The sequence below is a fragment of the Rhineura floridana genome, chromosome 9 (genome assembly GCF_030035675.1).
Source record: "Rhineura floridana isolate rRhiFlo1 chromosome 9, rRhiFlo1.hap2, whole genome shotgun sequence".
Taxonomy (NCBI): domain Eukaryota; kingdom Metazoa; phylum Chordata; class Lepidosauria; order Squamata; family Rhineuridae; genus Rhineura; species Rhineura floridana.
The window spans coordinates 69,710,746-69,727,926 of record NC_084488.1 but is presented as its reverse complement, the minus strand read 5'-3'; the positions used below and the strand labels follow the sequence as shown (position 1 = coordinate 69,727,926).

At 40.4% G+C, this 17,181-nt stretch overlaps 1 protein-coding gene across 4 annotated transcripts in view; it reads right to left on the bottom strand.

Moving 5' to 3' along the window:
- CLGN (calmegin) overlaps nt 1-17,181 on the bottom strand; it is a 39,156-nt gene that overhangs the window by 9,957 nt on the left and 12,018 nt on the right. For all 4 annotated transcript variants that reach the window (XM_061584904.1, XM_061584907.1, XM_061584905.1 and 1 more), the window contains exons 4-10: nt 16,917-16,975; nt 14,746-14,887; nt 14,279-14,360; nt 11,272-11,464; nt 2,894-3,083; nt 2,326-2,439; nt 1,318-1,474 (exon numbers count right to left, since the gene is read on the bottom strand). In XM_061584904.1, coding sequence (XP_061440888.1) covers nt 1,318-1,474; nt 2,326-2,439; nt 2,894-3,083; nt 11,272-11,464; nt 14,279-14,360; nt 14,746-14,887; nt 16,917-16,975 — 937 coding nt within the window. The remainder of the gene's footprint in view (nt 1-1,317; nt 1,475-2,325; nt 2,440-2,893; nt 3,084-11,271; nt 11,465-14,278; nt 14,361-14,745; nt 14,888-16,916; nt 16,976-17,181) is intronic.

Genomic DNA, 17,181 nt, shown 5'->3' with positions numbered 1-17,181 from the left:
CACAGCTGTGATCAGAAGGAATTGTTTTTTCCAGAAGGTGAATCCCTTTTAGTTCTGTTTAATAATGTGGGTTTTCTGAAAAATTTTGAATGAGAAGGTTTCCCAGTAAAAAATCCTATGCAAATCAGGATAATTTTACATAAGTTTTCAGTGGAAAATTGTTTGATGCCCTAGAGTCATTAATTTAACATTTTGATTTTACTTCTGTTTACTAAAAAAAAAAAAAAGCTAAAATCTTTGAAATTGCCAAGCTTGTTTAACACTGTATTTGCAACTGGCAACCTTTCACTGTTACTAACACATATATAAAATGGGAAACTTTCCATGGAAAAACAAAGCATTAAGAATTTTTTTTGTTTTTGTAAGGTTTCCTTCCCACATCACTGGACCTTCCCCTATTCCCTTCCTATCAATTTAAAAAAGGTGCCAGCATAAAAGCCCTTAGACTCATTTGTCTGCAATTTGGCAGGTTTCTTACTTGGGCACCTCTTATGCCTGCAATTCTCAGATGAATGGTTTACAACACGTTAGGAAAGACTAAGGGATTCTGTTCTTACCCATCCCTAAACTATAATGGCTGCCCTTGCAGGAAAATCATGACAGCTACCCTTCTGAAATTTGACAGGATTAATACTCTTGGAAGACACAACCTTGCCTGCAGATTTCATCCAATTCCTTCCCAACATAAAAAAAATCAATTCTAAAAAGTGTTCAGCACAGAAGTCCCAAGGCCTATCTGCTATAATATGGCAGGTTTTACCCACTCTGGAGGGCTACTGTGCCTACGGATTTTATCTAATTCTGTCAAAAGTACAAAAAATGCTGTTTTGGAACTTGAACGGATGCGAGCTACCCAAACAGAATCTCGTGGCTGGTGCTCACACCTAACATACAGACCAACAGGAAATTCAATTAGCCCCTAATTAGTATATAGTCTAGTAAAGAAGCCTTATGAAGCCAAACCTGCACAATCCAAACAAAAAGAATGCATTGGAAAGTTTTTTGGGGGTGGCTAACTGGAACACTGAACAGGAGCACTTTACAGTGCAACATTTTGTTTCAGATCCTATTTTTAGGTAACTGATCCCAATTTACACATGCACTTCATTTTGCCCATTACTTTGCAACTAAGACAGCATTCTCTATAATGAAGTCCAGCCACTTTAACCTCTGGTTTTCCCCACTACACATAGTAAAGAATACAGAAAAAGAGAAGTGGTTTGATTTGACATTGTAGTAACCAATCTGTTGAAGGAGCCCCATTATAGACTCCCAGTGAAGTATCTGGAAATCCAACAGGATACCTGTTGCTATTACCTGATAGTTAGGATTCTCTATCATAGGTGGTTTCCATTTTCCTTTATAATTTGGATTGCTCATCATGGGCCGTAACCATGCTCCACAGCCTGGTGCAGTCTCACACTTTGGATTAGGAATCTGTGGAGCTTCCCATTCACCGTCCATCTCTTCATCCCTGTAAAAATGATCAACACATATGTTCAAACTCCTGTAAATTAGTGTATTTTATTCCTACCACCAAACTGCCTCTTGCAGCTTTAAAAAAACAAACCATCTTCTAGATTTCAAGATAACCCTGAAACTTTTTTTGACAAATGTGGCTACAGGGTAGCAAAACAATCTCATTTTCAGAGAGCTTGAAATGCAGTTCCAAGTACTAAAGCAAGAAGTGTCACTTTCTTGTGAATCTACATCTTGCAGCATTTTAGGTACTGAAATTATCAAATGTCGCTTTTTTAAAAGTTACTTTCCTGTTGCTTCCGCTTCTGATACAATACCATCCACTATCATTCAATAAGATAATCAAAATTGCTACAAAATGAGATAAGAGACATTTGTGTTCAGTGTTCTTAACTTCTGAAATATCTTTGCTTCAGTAAAATTCACAGCGCGTTTATTAACCTTTACAATTATATATGGCTTCTGAACACTCAAATCAAATGCTGCAAACATACTTTTGAAATCCAGGCCTTGAAAGTACAAACTAGAATTAGCCCCTAATTAGTATACAGTCTAGTAAAGAATTGTAGCACACACTGGTTGGACACTGCTGTTAATGTATTAGTTTTCACATTTTAACACATTCAATGTTTAATAAATCCCATCCCACCTTCTTCAGTTAGCCAGTAAGGCAGCTTACTTATTTTTATTTATGAAAATATAAACAGGACAAAGTTATAAAACAATTAAAACTTCTTGATAAACCAAAACACAAAATAACCAAACAGCTAACAGAATCATGTATTTCAATATCACCCTTGAGTCCAATTCACTGTCTAAGATATTGCCACACATAGACATTCTTACCAATCCTCTGGTTTTTCTGCCTTAGGATCTGGAATGTATTCTGGTTCATCATCAAGCCAACCTTCAGGTTTAACAGCATCAGGATCTTCTATTTTGGGAGGCTCATCTTCATTCCTTTAAATTACAGGCCAATTTTGTCAGGAGATGGACCAAATACAAGAGGACAGATGAAGCATATTAAAGTTCTTCCCAAGCAAAAACACCACGGTATAGTAGTTCAGAGACAGAGCCTTTTTATTTTTTAAAGTTTCAAATTAAAATGATATGGTGTTATTCAACCCTAGTCCTACTCAGAATAGATCCACTGAAGTTGATAGACATAACCATGTAATAATAATATGCAAAACAAATGCATATTTGAAATACAAAATTGTTTAAGGTTTCTCTTCTATTGTATGAATGACTCCCAATCAAGAGAACACTTCTTCACTATTTATCAGCTCTAAATCTTTTCAGCATGAAGCAGTCTTCAAATGTCTAGTCCTTAAAGTCAAAAGCAAACCAAAGAAAGTCTGCATACTAAACACATGGTAATGAGAGAGGAGTAAGAGAACAGCATAGGTTTTACCAATCATCTGGCTTGACAGCATCAGGATCAGGAATTTTAGCTCTCTCATCCCAGTCCTCGGGCTTCTTATCATTGGGATCTTCTATTTCTTTTGGGGGATTCACAGGTGGAACCATGTCTTCCAGGAGACTTCCCTTGCTGACAAGTGTCTGATCAATTAATACTTCAAAAGTGTTATCAGGTTTCAGCACTAAAATAAAGTAAGTAAATATTTAATGAAGGAAAAAAAGGATGTTAGAACAGTTTGCTAACCTGTAACTGCAATTCTTTCAGTGGTCATCTTTGCAGACTTGCCAACTACAGTCCTCATGCAGTATGACTAAAGTAGACTCACACCAGAGGAAGCCTTATAAAACTCTTAAAGAGGTGAAACACTGAGCCAAGAGTGCTTCACCTTACCTTTCCCAGGACCTTCTATAACCCAATGAAGGGAATGATCTTACCGAGTCACAGTCCCTATAATCTCAGTACCATGTTCTCTCTCAAGTGACCACTGCTGAGAACCTATGGATGAGGAGTGACCAACCTGTGGCCCTAAGATATTGTTGGACTTCAGTTTGCATCATCCCTGATCACTGACCATGCTGGCTGGGGCCAACGAGAATTGGAGTTCAACATTTGGGAGCATGGGAAGGAGGTAAATGTAACAAATAAATAAAACCAGCAGGCCAGATTATCCACCCCTGCTCTAGATGACACTGAAGATGCCCTCAAACACAAGGGAGATGGGTACTGGGGGTGGTGAAGGGAAGAGAAGACTCCTAGAGGCTATGGTGGAAACTCAGGCATTGAGAGCAATAAATAACTTAAATTCACCCCCTCCAAAACTCGTTAAGAGTCTAGAGGTCAAGATGTAACAATAGCGCACCAACTCAGGCTGATACTAAGGTGAGGCAGAGACCAGAGGGAATTTCTCTAGTTCTGGCATCAGAGATGTAAACAGCTATACCTTAGGAGTCATGGGCTGTTTTTCTTTCAGGATTGACTTGGACTTATATTTGTCCCATGTCTTTTTCAGACTGGAAGGATACAAAGAAGCTGGCTGTTTCGAGTGCAAGGTTTCTTTAGATCAGGGGTGGGGAACCTTTGGCCCACCTCATGTTATTTTTTGAAAGGGGAACATCAGAACATTTCACGTGGTTAAGTTTACTTCTGAGTAAATATGTATAAGACTAGGTTGCACGTAGTGCCAACAAAGCCCTTAGAACAGCCTTTCCCAACCAGTGTGCCTCCAGATGTTGTTGGACCACAACTCCCATCTTCCTGACCATTGGCAATGCTGGCTGAGGCTGATGGGAGTTGTGGTCCAACAACATCTGGAGGCACACTGGTGGGGAAAGGCTGCCTTACAAGATATGCTGGTAATCTGAGGCATGTAAGAAAACTTTTGCCATTGCTGTAGCAGTGATTTGCCAACCAAATCTAGTCACTAACTAGATTGGGTGCACATTAGTTGAAGTCCTGATCTAGGAAGCTGCTTTATTTATAATATTTGCAGTTATAACTATACCACAGTGGTATAAATTTTGGCTTGCTGTTCATGAAAATATGTATCCATATACACCAGTGCTCAGGAATCTCTGGCTTGTGGACCTAATTAGGCCCACCAGGCCTCCCCATTTGTCCCATCAGGCCACTTCAGCCAAGCCACGCACACCTGACTTAAACCTAACATATATGGCATCAGGTGTGGGACAGGTAAAGATGTGACTGGGGGTTTGCAGGCACCGCTAATCAGTGGTGCCAGCAAAGCACTGGGCTTCACAAATCCTGCCAATCAGTGGTGCTTTGCAGCCTGTGTCTTTGTCTGTACTCTCAAACTGTAAACTTCATCCTTTAGGACAGATGTGGGGAATCTTTGGCCCTCCAGATATTGCTGAACTACAACTTCCATCAGCATGGTCGATGACCAGGTACGATGGGAATTGTAGTTCAGCAATGTCTGGAAGGCCAGATGTACCCCACACCTGTCTTAGGCTGTAATGGCAAAGCAGCAGCAATCAGACCATGGAGGGAAGTTATGGGTTTGAAGGCATGGGCCTCCAGGGGGAACCCTCTCCCCATAACACAACAACCAGAGTCAAGTCAGCCATCAGGGCAGCTGAAGAAGGAGCAAGCTTTATGCAGATCTTTGAAGGCTTATGGAACTTCATCTAGACACTGTCAGCAGCCTGTTAAGGCCCTCTTCCACAACAGTGCCCATAACAGCAAGGCACATTTTCTTGCCTGGCAGGTGGAAGGCTTTGCAATGCTGACAAGTGTCCACTTGCAGAACCCCTAAATAGAGGTTGTGCCCATCTGTCTGAGGGAGTTTACCTCCACAAGATAAGACACTTGCAAAAACAGGCTGCGTGTTGAACTATAAGCCCAAACACACAGAAAAGGACACACAAAAAAGAGTGTCCAATATAAAGTAGACCAAAGAAAAGACAGATATAACAAAGACAAAAAATATAAAAACCAAACACAATAGTCAGCTAAAAAAAAATCAACAAAATTGAGTGTACTATAGAAGCTATGTTCCATGGAAGATGCTTTAACTCAAATATTTTTACAGACGTTTCTCTCCTGTACACAGTTCAGTTCACAAACTAATTATTCCAAAGGCAAATGCCTGTGATCTTAACTCTAATCCTGCAAAGTTAAATATGAATCAAACCACATTTACTTCAGTAGGATTCATGCACACACAAGATGGTGCATGCATCATGCATGATGGTGGTGTAGAGTAGGGATTGCTAAATTAAGTGCTTGTGGGTGCCATATCACTGCCAGGCATGGGGTTGATGACCCTCAATATTTGTTTCTGATGTTTTTATTTTATGTTCAAATGGTTGAGCAGCTGCTAGAGCTCCAAGGCCCTGCCTTTTTTCATTCTATTTGATTTTGAGGGTTTTTTTTGTTGGGAGGGCAGGGAGATGTGGCAGAGATAGCTTCCACACTCACCTTGTGACCAAACCTGTTTGCTAGCTTGTTGTCTACTGGCTATGGGAAGCTGTCAGTGTGCACTTGCTTCACTCCATGACGGAGCTGTGTGTGTGAGAGACAGAGAGATGCACCTGGGCAGAGGGGGGGGGGGGTACATATGAATGAATGTGTGATCTGTGAGAAAGGGAGAGATGTCTATGTGACTATGCATATGAATGAGAGACGCATGTGTGCCTGTGGTCTGAATGCATGCAGTGAATGCATGTGGTGAGACCACCTTGGTTTTTTTTCCTGGTACTGGGGAATGGTCCGTTATTTGACACGAAGTGCAACATATTTTGTGAGCATGCGTAATCAGTTGTCTGAACTCCAAAATCAGGACCAATAGGACATAGCTGATTTCCCACCTAAGCATGAGGTTGTCTGGGGCGAGGGAGGAAGGCTAACAGCAATGACTGTACTCTAATTTTGTATTATGCTACCCCACACCTTCATGGTAGCCATTTTTTGACTGGCACCCACAGCACTTTCTCTAAATTCAAAATGTGCCCACTGGTCCAAAAAGGTTGGCAACCGTGTAAAGGATTGCATATCAGTTTGTTTTCATTATTGTTTGCATCCATCAGAGGCCAAAATTGATAAGGCCAGGCACTACATGCATAAATCAGGTGACAGATGGTCTTATTTAAGAGCAAAAGGAATGTGCCCTGCAGCAGACAGTCTGTTACTTTTCTCTCAGCTGTTCTGCAATAATAGAATTGAGCTCAACTGGAAGAAAAAAAAAGGGGAAAGGGGGCTGCTATATGGAGGTAAGCAATAGGCAGAATTCAGTACCCCATGTCCAAAACCCCCTTTTTCTCTTTACACAGGGAGGAGGGGAACGGCCTGATATTCACTGGCGATCACTTGTGGCCGAGAAAGATTGTCTTCCAGGGTAAGGGCTTTAACAGTGGGTCCGTAAGTGACTGTGGAGGCCAATTCTGGATCCACACAGCCTCCCACAGTGAGGACATAGGTTTCCAGATGGAAGATGCTCATGATGAGGATTTGCTTGATGTGCCCTCCACTTAGCTTGTTTGTCCCTTTCTCCCTGTACTCGTGCTTCTTCAAAGTCCATAGTACAGCCTTTCCCAACCGGTGTGCCTCCAGATGTTGTTGGACCACAACTTCCATCAGCCTCAGCCATTGGCAATGCTGGCTGAGGCTGATGGGAGTTGTGGTCCAACAACATCTGGAGGCACACCGGTTGGGAAAGGCTGCCATAGCGCCTTTGATAATGGCCGACCTCCAATTGGGACGCTCATGGGCCAAGGCTTCCCAGCTCTCAATGATCGTGTTACTTTTTTTAGATTAGCTTTGAGAACATCTTTAAACCTCTTTTGCTGTCCACCAATATTCCGTTTTCCATCCTTAAGTTGGGAGTACAGTAGCTGCTTTGGAAGATGGTGATTAGGCATTTGAACAACATGGCCAGTCCAGCGAAGTTGATGTTGGAGGATCATTGTTTCAACACTGGTGGTCTTTGCTTCTTCCAATACTCTAACATTAGTCTGCCTATCTTTCCCAAGTAATTTGCAGAATTTTCCGGAGGCAGCATTGGTGGAATCTTTCAAGAAGTTGGGAGTGGCGTTTATAGATGGTCCATGTTTCACAGGCATACAGTAAGGTCAGTAGTACAATGGCTTTGTAAATAAGCATTTTGGTCTCCCTGCGAATATCCCAAACACTTTACGCTTCATTCGAGAGAATGTGGCACTCGCAGAGCTCAGACTATGCTGAATTTCAGCGTTGATGTCAGCTTTTATAGAGAGATGGCTGCCAAGATAAGAAAAGTGATCGACATTCTCCAGCGTTGCACCATTAAGCTGGATTGATGGTGCTACAGAGGGACTGGTTCGCACTTGCTGATGAAGCACTTTGGTTTTTTTGATGTTAAGCGAGAAGACAAGCTTTTCATATGCTTCTGCAAAGACATTTAGGATAGTTTGAATATCTTCCTCAGAATGTGCAGAGACTACATTATCATTGGCATATTGAAGTTCTATGACAGAGGTTGTAATTACCTTACTTTTTGCTTTCAGCCTACTGAGATTAAAAAGCTTTCCATCTGTTCAATATGTGATTTCCACGCCAGTGGGAAGTTTCTCCTCAGCAAGGTGTAGAATCATGGTGATGAAAGTAGCAAATAAGGTCGGAGCAATGACACATCCCTGTTTGATGCCTGATCCCACTTAGAATGGATCACTTGGAGAGCCATTGTTATCCAAAATTGTTGCCGTCATGTTGTCATGGAGGAGTCACAATCATAAAATGCACCCTGAAAAATGGTGCCAGCCATCTAAAAGGCTTACATTCTATGGGGCAATGCTTTATGAAGCAACAGAGTGTGCATTCACAGGACAAAGCTTTTGCAACACATGTACAGAGACTAACATTTCAAAGAGTGACCATACCATAATGATGCTTGTATCAGCCTGTATATGTGCATTAACATTAAAAACTGCTGAATTGGTTTTGCTGGTTCAGCATCCTCAAATTCTGGCAACTTATCAAGAGTAGAATTGTGGCTAACTAGCAGCCTTAACTACCACTCTGATTACTGCTTGTATACATTTGCTTTACACGTCCTTTCTAAACCTTATGGAAGCACAAGCCAGTTACAGTACATGGTCATGTGGCTTATTTTGGGAGAGGGCAAAAGCCTTCCAAAGAGGTGTGCAGGAGTGGGTGGAGAACTGCTTCATCCTAAATAAGGAATGGACATGTTTGACCCCAAGACCTGAGAGACTTCCTTTCTAGACAGTAACTTGATGGAAGTTTTTGGTTTTGGTTTTAAAAGAGGGAGACTGCCACTTATACAAGGGCATTCTTGATTATATGTGGATCTTATTTATGAGAGGGTAAAGGTAAAGGTGTCCCTGCACTTGTAGTACGAGTCGTTTCCGACTCTTAGGGTGACGTCTTGCGACGTTTACTAGGCAGATTGTATATATGGGGTGGGATTGCCAATTCCTTCCCCGGCCTTTCTTTACCCCCCAGCATATGCCGGGTATGAGACAGTAACTGGCACTTAATCAATAAAATCTGACCATTCAATTGATGAATGCCTTATCCACACTTACAAGGTTTAAAGATACTCTCAAAGCTAATCTAAAAAAATGTAACATGGTCAAGTACTGGGAAGCCTTGGCCCGTGAGCGTCCCAATTGGAGGCCGGCCATTATCAAAGATGCTATGGATCTTGAAGAAGCACGAGTACAGGGCGAAAGAGACAAATGAGCTAAGCGGAAGGCACATCAAGCAAATCCTCATCATGACCATCTTCCATCTGGAAACCTATGTCCTCACTGTGGGAGGCTGTGTGGATCCAAAATTGGCCTCCACAGTCACTTACGGACCCACTGTTAAAGACCTTACCCTGGAAGACAATCTTACTCGGCCACGAGTGATCGCCAATGAATGAACCACACTTAAAAATAAATGTTTACAGGGTTAGAGCCAGGTTTTCAATTCTGCTTGAATAGAATACAAACCTAACTACTTTCATTAGGTAGTATAATGGTTTTAGAAATATTTCTTCCAATTTCTGCAGTTAAAAATGCAGAATTTGTAGAAGTTCCATGCTTTGAACTGCTATCAGGCAAGTCCCACCCATTATACAAATTTGCCTCAGTATGTTATGCAACACCTACCTATACCTATGCAACAGGAGGAAGAGCAGAGCATGGATATATAAATACAGTGCCTGGCAAAAGTAATCAGACCCCTAACCAATGCTCTCATATTACTGAATTACAAATGGTACATTGTAATTCTGTTCTGTATGATATTTTATTTTGAAACACTGAAACTCAAAATTATTGTAAGGTGGCATTGGTTTTATGTTGGGAAATGTTTGTAAGAAGCATAAAAAGCTGAAACATGTTGCTTGCGTAAGTATTCAACCCTCACACATTAAAATTTGGTAGAGCCACCTTTCGCTGCAATAACAGCTTTTTGGGGTAGGTATGTACCAGCTTTGCACACAGTGTCAGAGGGATTTTGGACCATTCTTCTTGGCACATTCGCTCCAGGTCGTTCAGGTTGGATTGACGGCACTTGTGGAATGCAATTTTCAAAGAGCACCACAGATTCTCAATAGGATTGAGATCAGGACTTTGACTGGGCCACTGTAGGACATTCACCTTTTTGTTCTTGAGCCACTCCAGTGTTGCTTTGGCCTCGTGCTTGGGATCATTGTCCTGCTGAAAAGTGAATTTCTTCCCAAGGTTCAGTTTTTTAGTCGACTGAAGCAGGTTCTCTTGCAGTATTTCCCTGAATTTTGCTCCATCCATTCTTCCTTCAATTTTAACAAGATGCCCAGTCCCTGCTGATAAGAAGCATCCTCACAGCATGATGCTGTCATCATCATACATCACTGTAGGAATGGTGTGTCTTGAGGAGTGGGCAGTGTTAGGTTTGCGCCACACATAGCACTTTGAGTTTTAGCCAAAAAGCTCTCTTGGTCTCATCTGACCACAAAAGCTTTTCCCACATCGCAGCTGGAGCACTCTCATGCTTTCTGGAAAACTCCAGATGTGCTTTCAGGTCGTACTTTTTGAGTAACAGCTTCTTTCTTGTCACCCTCCCATACAGGCCAGTGTTATGCAGAGCTCTTGATATGGTTGACTGGTGCACCATTACTCCACTCCCAGGCACTGAACTTCGTAGGTCCTTCAAAGCGATTGTTGGCCTCTTTGTGGCTTCTCTCACAAGTCTCCTTATTTGAGCACTGAATTTTGAGGGATGGCCTTTTCTTGGCAGTGCCTGGATGGTGTGATGCAGCTTCCACTTCCTGATTATTGATCCAACTGTGCTCACTGGGATACCCAAATACTTGGATACTATTTTGTACCCTTTTCATAATCTATGCATTTGTTTTACATTATCTCTCACTTCTGTAGAATGCTCTTTGGGCTTCATTTTCTTTCACAGCCTGACCAATTATGCTTCAACAGTGGAGTTTTTATCCTGACGTGACAGCAACTTTAATGGTTCACAGGTGGAGGCCAACAATAAAGCAACTGTGTCCTCGATAGGGCAATTTCTTTTATCTGTGTAAACTGGGAGCTTCCACAGGACAGGGGTTGAATACATAAGCAACATGTTTGTTTTATATGTTTCTTACAAACATTTCCCAACATAAAACCAAACTGACCTTACAATAATTGATTTTGAGTTTCAGTGTTTCAAAATAAAATATCATACACAACAAAATTACAGTGTACCATTTGTAATTCAGTAATATAAGAGCACTGGTCAGTGGTCTGATTACTTTTGCAAGGCATTGTAAATGCAGTATTTCCAGAACTGATAAAAACTTTTACACCCTTAAGCATCTAAAAATTATGGACATAACTTGCTTTGAAAAGTGTTTCCAGTCTAAATATAGCTTAAAAATTTAAGAATACCAAGAGTATAAAGATGAGTCTTCCTGTCAGAGTAGATTTTTTTTAAGTCTACATCAGGGCGTTTAGCATGCTTTTCTTCATAGTCTCCAGTTTTAGGGTGTTTATGTCTGAAGATAAAATGTAGTTTGTAATCTTCACCACATTTATCTGGCCCAAACATAATTGTGTAAGATGTTTTGTCATAGAAGTATTCCTGTAGGATGAAAATGAACACCATTCTTAGTTTATGTAGCAAAAACATTTAATACTCTATTACTTTGGCAATGCAGCCTGGTTATCTACTTTGTCAAAAATTACTACATGTGACATATAACAGTTACTTCTTTCAGTTATGAACTATGCCTCAGTTCCTTCACACAGTGATGGATACACTGTGGTAAAGGATAATAACAACCTTTTACATGCAGTAAATTGATTTTAGAATCTCAAGCATAAAGACAAGAGGACCAGCTATACTCAGTAAAAGTCTTGCATCTCTAATGTTGTTCTGTAGTTTCATCTGAAGTCTGATATTTTAGTCTCTCTCTAAGTTACTTTTTCTGAAAGTAGAGGAAGATAAACAGCTGTTTAAATGGATAATAAAATGGTTTTCAAACATTTTGCAGCGGCATTCCCTTCATTTTAAACAAAACTCAAGTGGAACCCTTTCAGTAAATCTCTACGATGATTTTAAAAGGGGGGCAGAAGAAGTTGATTATTGGGAGAGCAAGCAAGGGACAGCTAGCTAGAACTGCAACTTTTAAAAGCAGCAACATGGACACTTGGAAAAACTGCTTTTGATCTCCTCTGATGGGAGAAGCCTTTGTTTGCCATCCTTAAGGCTTCAGCTCTTATCCCTCCATCAGTGTTAAAGGAGCAGCATATTTAACCCTTGACACCAGGATGAAGATCAAAGGAAGGTGCTAAGAGCGGGATGAGGGACTTTCATAACCGGTGCTTGGTAACTGCAGCAACATGCAGCATTGGGAAGCCAGGTAAGCAGCACTACCCTTCCCATACCACCCAAACAGCTGCTAGTGAAATTTAACCCTTGGAAAGCATGGCAAAGGAAAGGAAAGAAAGGAGGTTCCCAGGACAATTGCTTAAATAGGACATCTAATCCCCATGGCTGATGCTCAATGGAAATGACACACTGTGTACGCTTGTCCACCATTACAACTTTTTTCTTTGCAGAACCCCTGTTGGAGAAACACTGGGCTAATATATGTGCCTAATATATGTTATATGCATATAACTGAGCTCCAACAAGGTTTTAAAGTAAAGAGCACTATATTTTTTTAAAAAATGGAAGAAAGGGAGGGGGTCAGGAAGTGCAATTTTGGTAAGGAAGATAATTAAGCACCTACTACCTTACTCTTAATCACCCTCTCCCAAAGCTGCTTTCCCATTTAAAAGAATGGTACAGAGGCTCATCAGTTTGTATTTGCCTCTAAACTACATCAAGATGTTTATACTGAAATAATTTTTCGTATGTTATTCTGCTTTAATTCTCAGTATTTTATCTTTAGACCTCAATCCCCATTTTCTACAGCAGAATTGTGCCAAGAGACAGGCTACCATTAGTGTCAGTGATTATACAGTGAGGTAAGGTGTTTTTAAGATATTTTTAAAGATGTTGTTTTATCCCTTGTTGTTTGCCACTCTGGGCTCCTTTTGGGAGGAAGGGCAGGATATACATTTAATAAGAAATAAAATATAAAGGGGGAAAATTCTGGGAGAAAAGTTGTTTTCATCTGCAGCTGGCTCAAACTAAACTTTACTTGTATATTAAATCAGTAAACAGAGCCTCCATTAGTTTGACCTAAAGTATGTTTCAATATCCACTGGAACCTCCAAATGTACTAAAAATTGCAACCTTAGTTTGCAAATTAAAAAGTCATCTTATTAAAATAATGACAACACAATATGCAATATTTGTTATTAGATGAGATATGGAGATGCCGTTCCAACACTTGGTGCACAATCCAGTTGACCTTTTGTCCATCCCATTCTCTACATGGAAGTTTTCTCCTGCCATCCTCAACTTTTCATCAGCAGTTCTATTGCAAGTGAGGACTTGTGCTTGCAGAACAGCTGCGGCATGCATAAGAGAATAACTAGATTTGCTCCAAATGCTTTAAAACTAGCTATCCAAGGGACAACTTTAATATAGTATGAACATTTACAGCCCTGAAGCACCAATCCAATTATTTTCTTGTTCAATTAGAAAAGATTTGAATAATCCAAATCTTGACTCAGCTTGCATGGTTATAAAAAAAATCAAGACAAATATAAGCTGAAATGAACTTAGTAGTAGTTTTTGAAAAATTATGTTGCAGTATTTTCAAACACTAATCAAAATCTAATTCTCTGCTGATGCTGTTCCAGAAGTACATACATAGTGGTGGTTAGTTATGACTGGTGAGATCCAGGTTCAAATCCACACTCAGCCATGAAGCTCACTGGGTAATATTGGAGGAGTTGTTGTCTCTTGGCCTGAACTACTTCATGTAGCTTTTTAGATAATCCTGCTGCTTTTGCAATTATGGCCTTTCAGTTTGTTAGGGTTTCTTGGTATTTACATTTCAATCATATTCTTTCTTGTAATCTGTACTTGGAATATGGTTGTTGACCAGCACAAAAATAGCTATGCATAGTAAATATTCCAATGAAAGAAATATATGTAGAGGGCCCATCATCAGTACATCAGGTTAATCTGCCAAATGCATGCTACATATATGGATTTACTACAGAGTATTAGGCATGTTACATACAAAGGCTCAAATGTGCCTAATCTAATGTTTATGAGCTGGTCCTTTGTACCTTAAGAAACAAGCACTTATTTTCACATGAACCATGCTATTCTCTCAGACAGATGATCTAGAACTAGGTACAGATTTCACCCGATTTCTTATACGTTTTGGGAAGTATCCAAGCAACAGATCGGTAAGCACCCAAAGATTTGGAAGCTCTTCTTCCCAAACTGAAACATGTCTAATCATACCCCTCTCCTCCAATTACTACATACCAGATTCAAGTCATCACATTTGGAAAGAAGTTTAACATATGCACCACCACAATCAATGCCATCTTGAAAATTCACTTCATACCTGCACAACAGAAACACAAGAGTACTCTTCTGGAGACAAGTATTAATTAAATGTTCACTTAGCTACTAGCTTTCAGGTATTTCAGTCACTGTGTGCAAAATTCTTATTTGTCTCCCCCCCCCAATATGTTCCTATGGCTGAGTAATTTTAGTTTTAGAAGTTTAAGAAACTACACACAATTCCTATTACGCCTAAGTAACAGTAATTTGGAAGCTATGGTATTCCAGATGCTGTTAGGTTTCATCCTTGACCATTGCTCAGGGTTGAAAGGTTAGGAGAACAACACCTGGAGGGCCACAGGCTCCTCATCCCCTTTTTTAACAAAGCAGAATCCCGATTTAAAAAATCATTTTGCAAACCATATCAAGTGTAAATATATACTTACTGGATAATCAGTGGTTTGCTATCAAAAATAAATGACTGTGCTAACATAGCTGATATTGCATGATGCTTTGCTACTGATTTCAATACCAATCCTCTATCACCAGGCACTGTGTTTTCTTTTAATGGTTCTATTTCCCATCTTCCTAGAAAAAATATAGCAAGAGAAGCACAAGCAAAAACACAATTATGATACAGTACAAGCCATTCCTACATGTTTAGTCCAACTCATTTTTACTAAATACGATTTGTTCTCTGGAGTGAATTTCTAGCAAAAACATTTGCCTGGGATTACATGTATTACAAACTGCACTGGGACATTTGAGGGAAGGGTTCAGTGAAAGAGCACATACTTTGAAAAAAAGATTCCAGGTTCAATCTCTAGCATTGCCAAGTAGGGCTGGAAAAGACTCATGTCTTAAACTCTTATAATCAATGCAGAGCATACTGGACCAATAGTCTGGCTTATTCCTTCCCATTACACACCTTATTATCATTACTATCCCTTAACTACATCAGATACCTATCACTGAAGCTCTTAAGAGAAAATACACAATCGCAAACTATGAACAGAACTAAAACCATGGCAATTTATTTCACCATGGTGAATACTTCATGTACAGGAATCATACTCAAAGCGATTAAAAGGAAAACATTTGAGGATTATGGGTATTCTAGCAATTCCTAATCCTTTCCTCCACTTGCTAGCATGTACAGATACACTGTTTTTACAACCTCCATACAGCTGACTGATTATCTCATATAGGACAGCATACAGATTTTTCTGTAGCCATCATTCTGTAGTCTTGCAAAACATTTATTAAACTATCTAATGCCAGTACAGCTATATCTTCTTATGTTACCTTTTTATTTTCAATCTAAATCCTGTTCTACCATGTGAAGAAATTATGAGCTATGGTAACATTGGCCAATGTAAGAAGCCAATGTACACCTAAAATTTCCCATTTTGTGTTCATTGCTAATGCTTAGATCAGGGCTGAGGAACCTGTAGCCCTCCAGATATCGTTGGATTAGAACACCCATCGTCCAGACACTGGCTATGCTGACTGAGGTTGATGGGAGTTTGGAGTCTGACAAAATCTGGAGGGCCTTGGCTCTCCTTCCCTGCTTTAAAGAAATCCAAACATTGTGTTTATGTTACTGGTCAAACTGCAAGTGTCACTTTTTTAAAAAACAGAGGCATATGCTGGCGGGTAAAGAAAGGCCGGGGAAGGAACTGGCAATCCCACCCCATATATACGGTCTGCCTAGTAAACGTCGCAAGACGTCACCCTAAGAGTTGGAAACGACTCGTACTATAAGTGTGGGGACACCTTTACCTTTAATAGCAACATGAAATGGGATTTAGTGAACAGCATCTTATTTATGTGTTCTTTCAATAGGATACTTCGAAGGGTTTTTTGTCATCATTCAATTATAATGTGAGCAAAATGGAAATGGGGAATCTTTTTGGTTCCAGGAGCCCATCTGTATGTGGCCCCACCTTGTGGGCAAACTTTGACAGGTGGCCAGGGCAACCTACATGCCAATCATATGGCATCATTATGATGCCACATGCTTATTCCCCCCACCCTCAACATTCTTTGTGTGGGGTTCTCAAGCTTGGGAACCACAGCACAAGGGTCATTGCCAGTCCTATGCTTTCGAACCTGACCTACACTTCTCCTTTCCATCCCCAATGCTGGGGGTGGAAAGGAGCACGGGGTGACTTCAAGAACAGTGCTTGGAGGGAGAACTGGTTTCCACAAAAAGGAAATTGCTTTCCCCTCCTTGAACAAGGCAGGCTCCTACCACCCATCAGCTGATGGGTGGTTTGGAGTTTGCCTTGCTCCAGCAAAGGGACATCAGGAGCCCACTTTAAGCTCCCAATTGTTCCTTTGACACCCTGCCTTTACCTGCCCCACGCCTGATCATGTATGACAGTGGATGGGCATGGCTTCTCTAAAATGCCCTGGCAGGCCAAATGGAGAGGCCAAACAGGCCAGATCTGGCTTTCAGGAAGGTTTCCCACCCCATATTAAAAGGAAATAAGAATATCTTTACTAACAATAGTAAACATAACACCACATAGAAAGCTCTGAAAGCAGAAATGTGATAACCGAAAATAATTTATACAAGGCACTCACTTGTCAAAACACAAACTTCATGCCTTACCATCATATTTAGCAATATCTTCATCTGTATCCTCTTTTTTTGTCTGAGACAGAACCCATCTGTTAAGATAACAGTATGACCAGATCATACCAGCTTCTATAGTGCAGAACAAGTTTGCTTAATGGTTAATTTTAATGTTTCCATTAGATAGTATGCCAAGGGGGTTTTGAGAAGGGCTGTTACTTCTCAAAGTGATTGTCACAAAGAAATATTTGGCCTGGTTTACAATTGCAGCAGAATGAGGCAATAGGTAATAAAAGCTTCA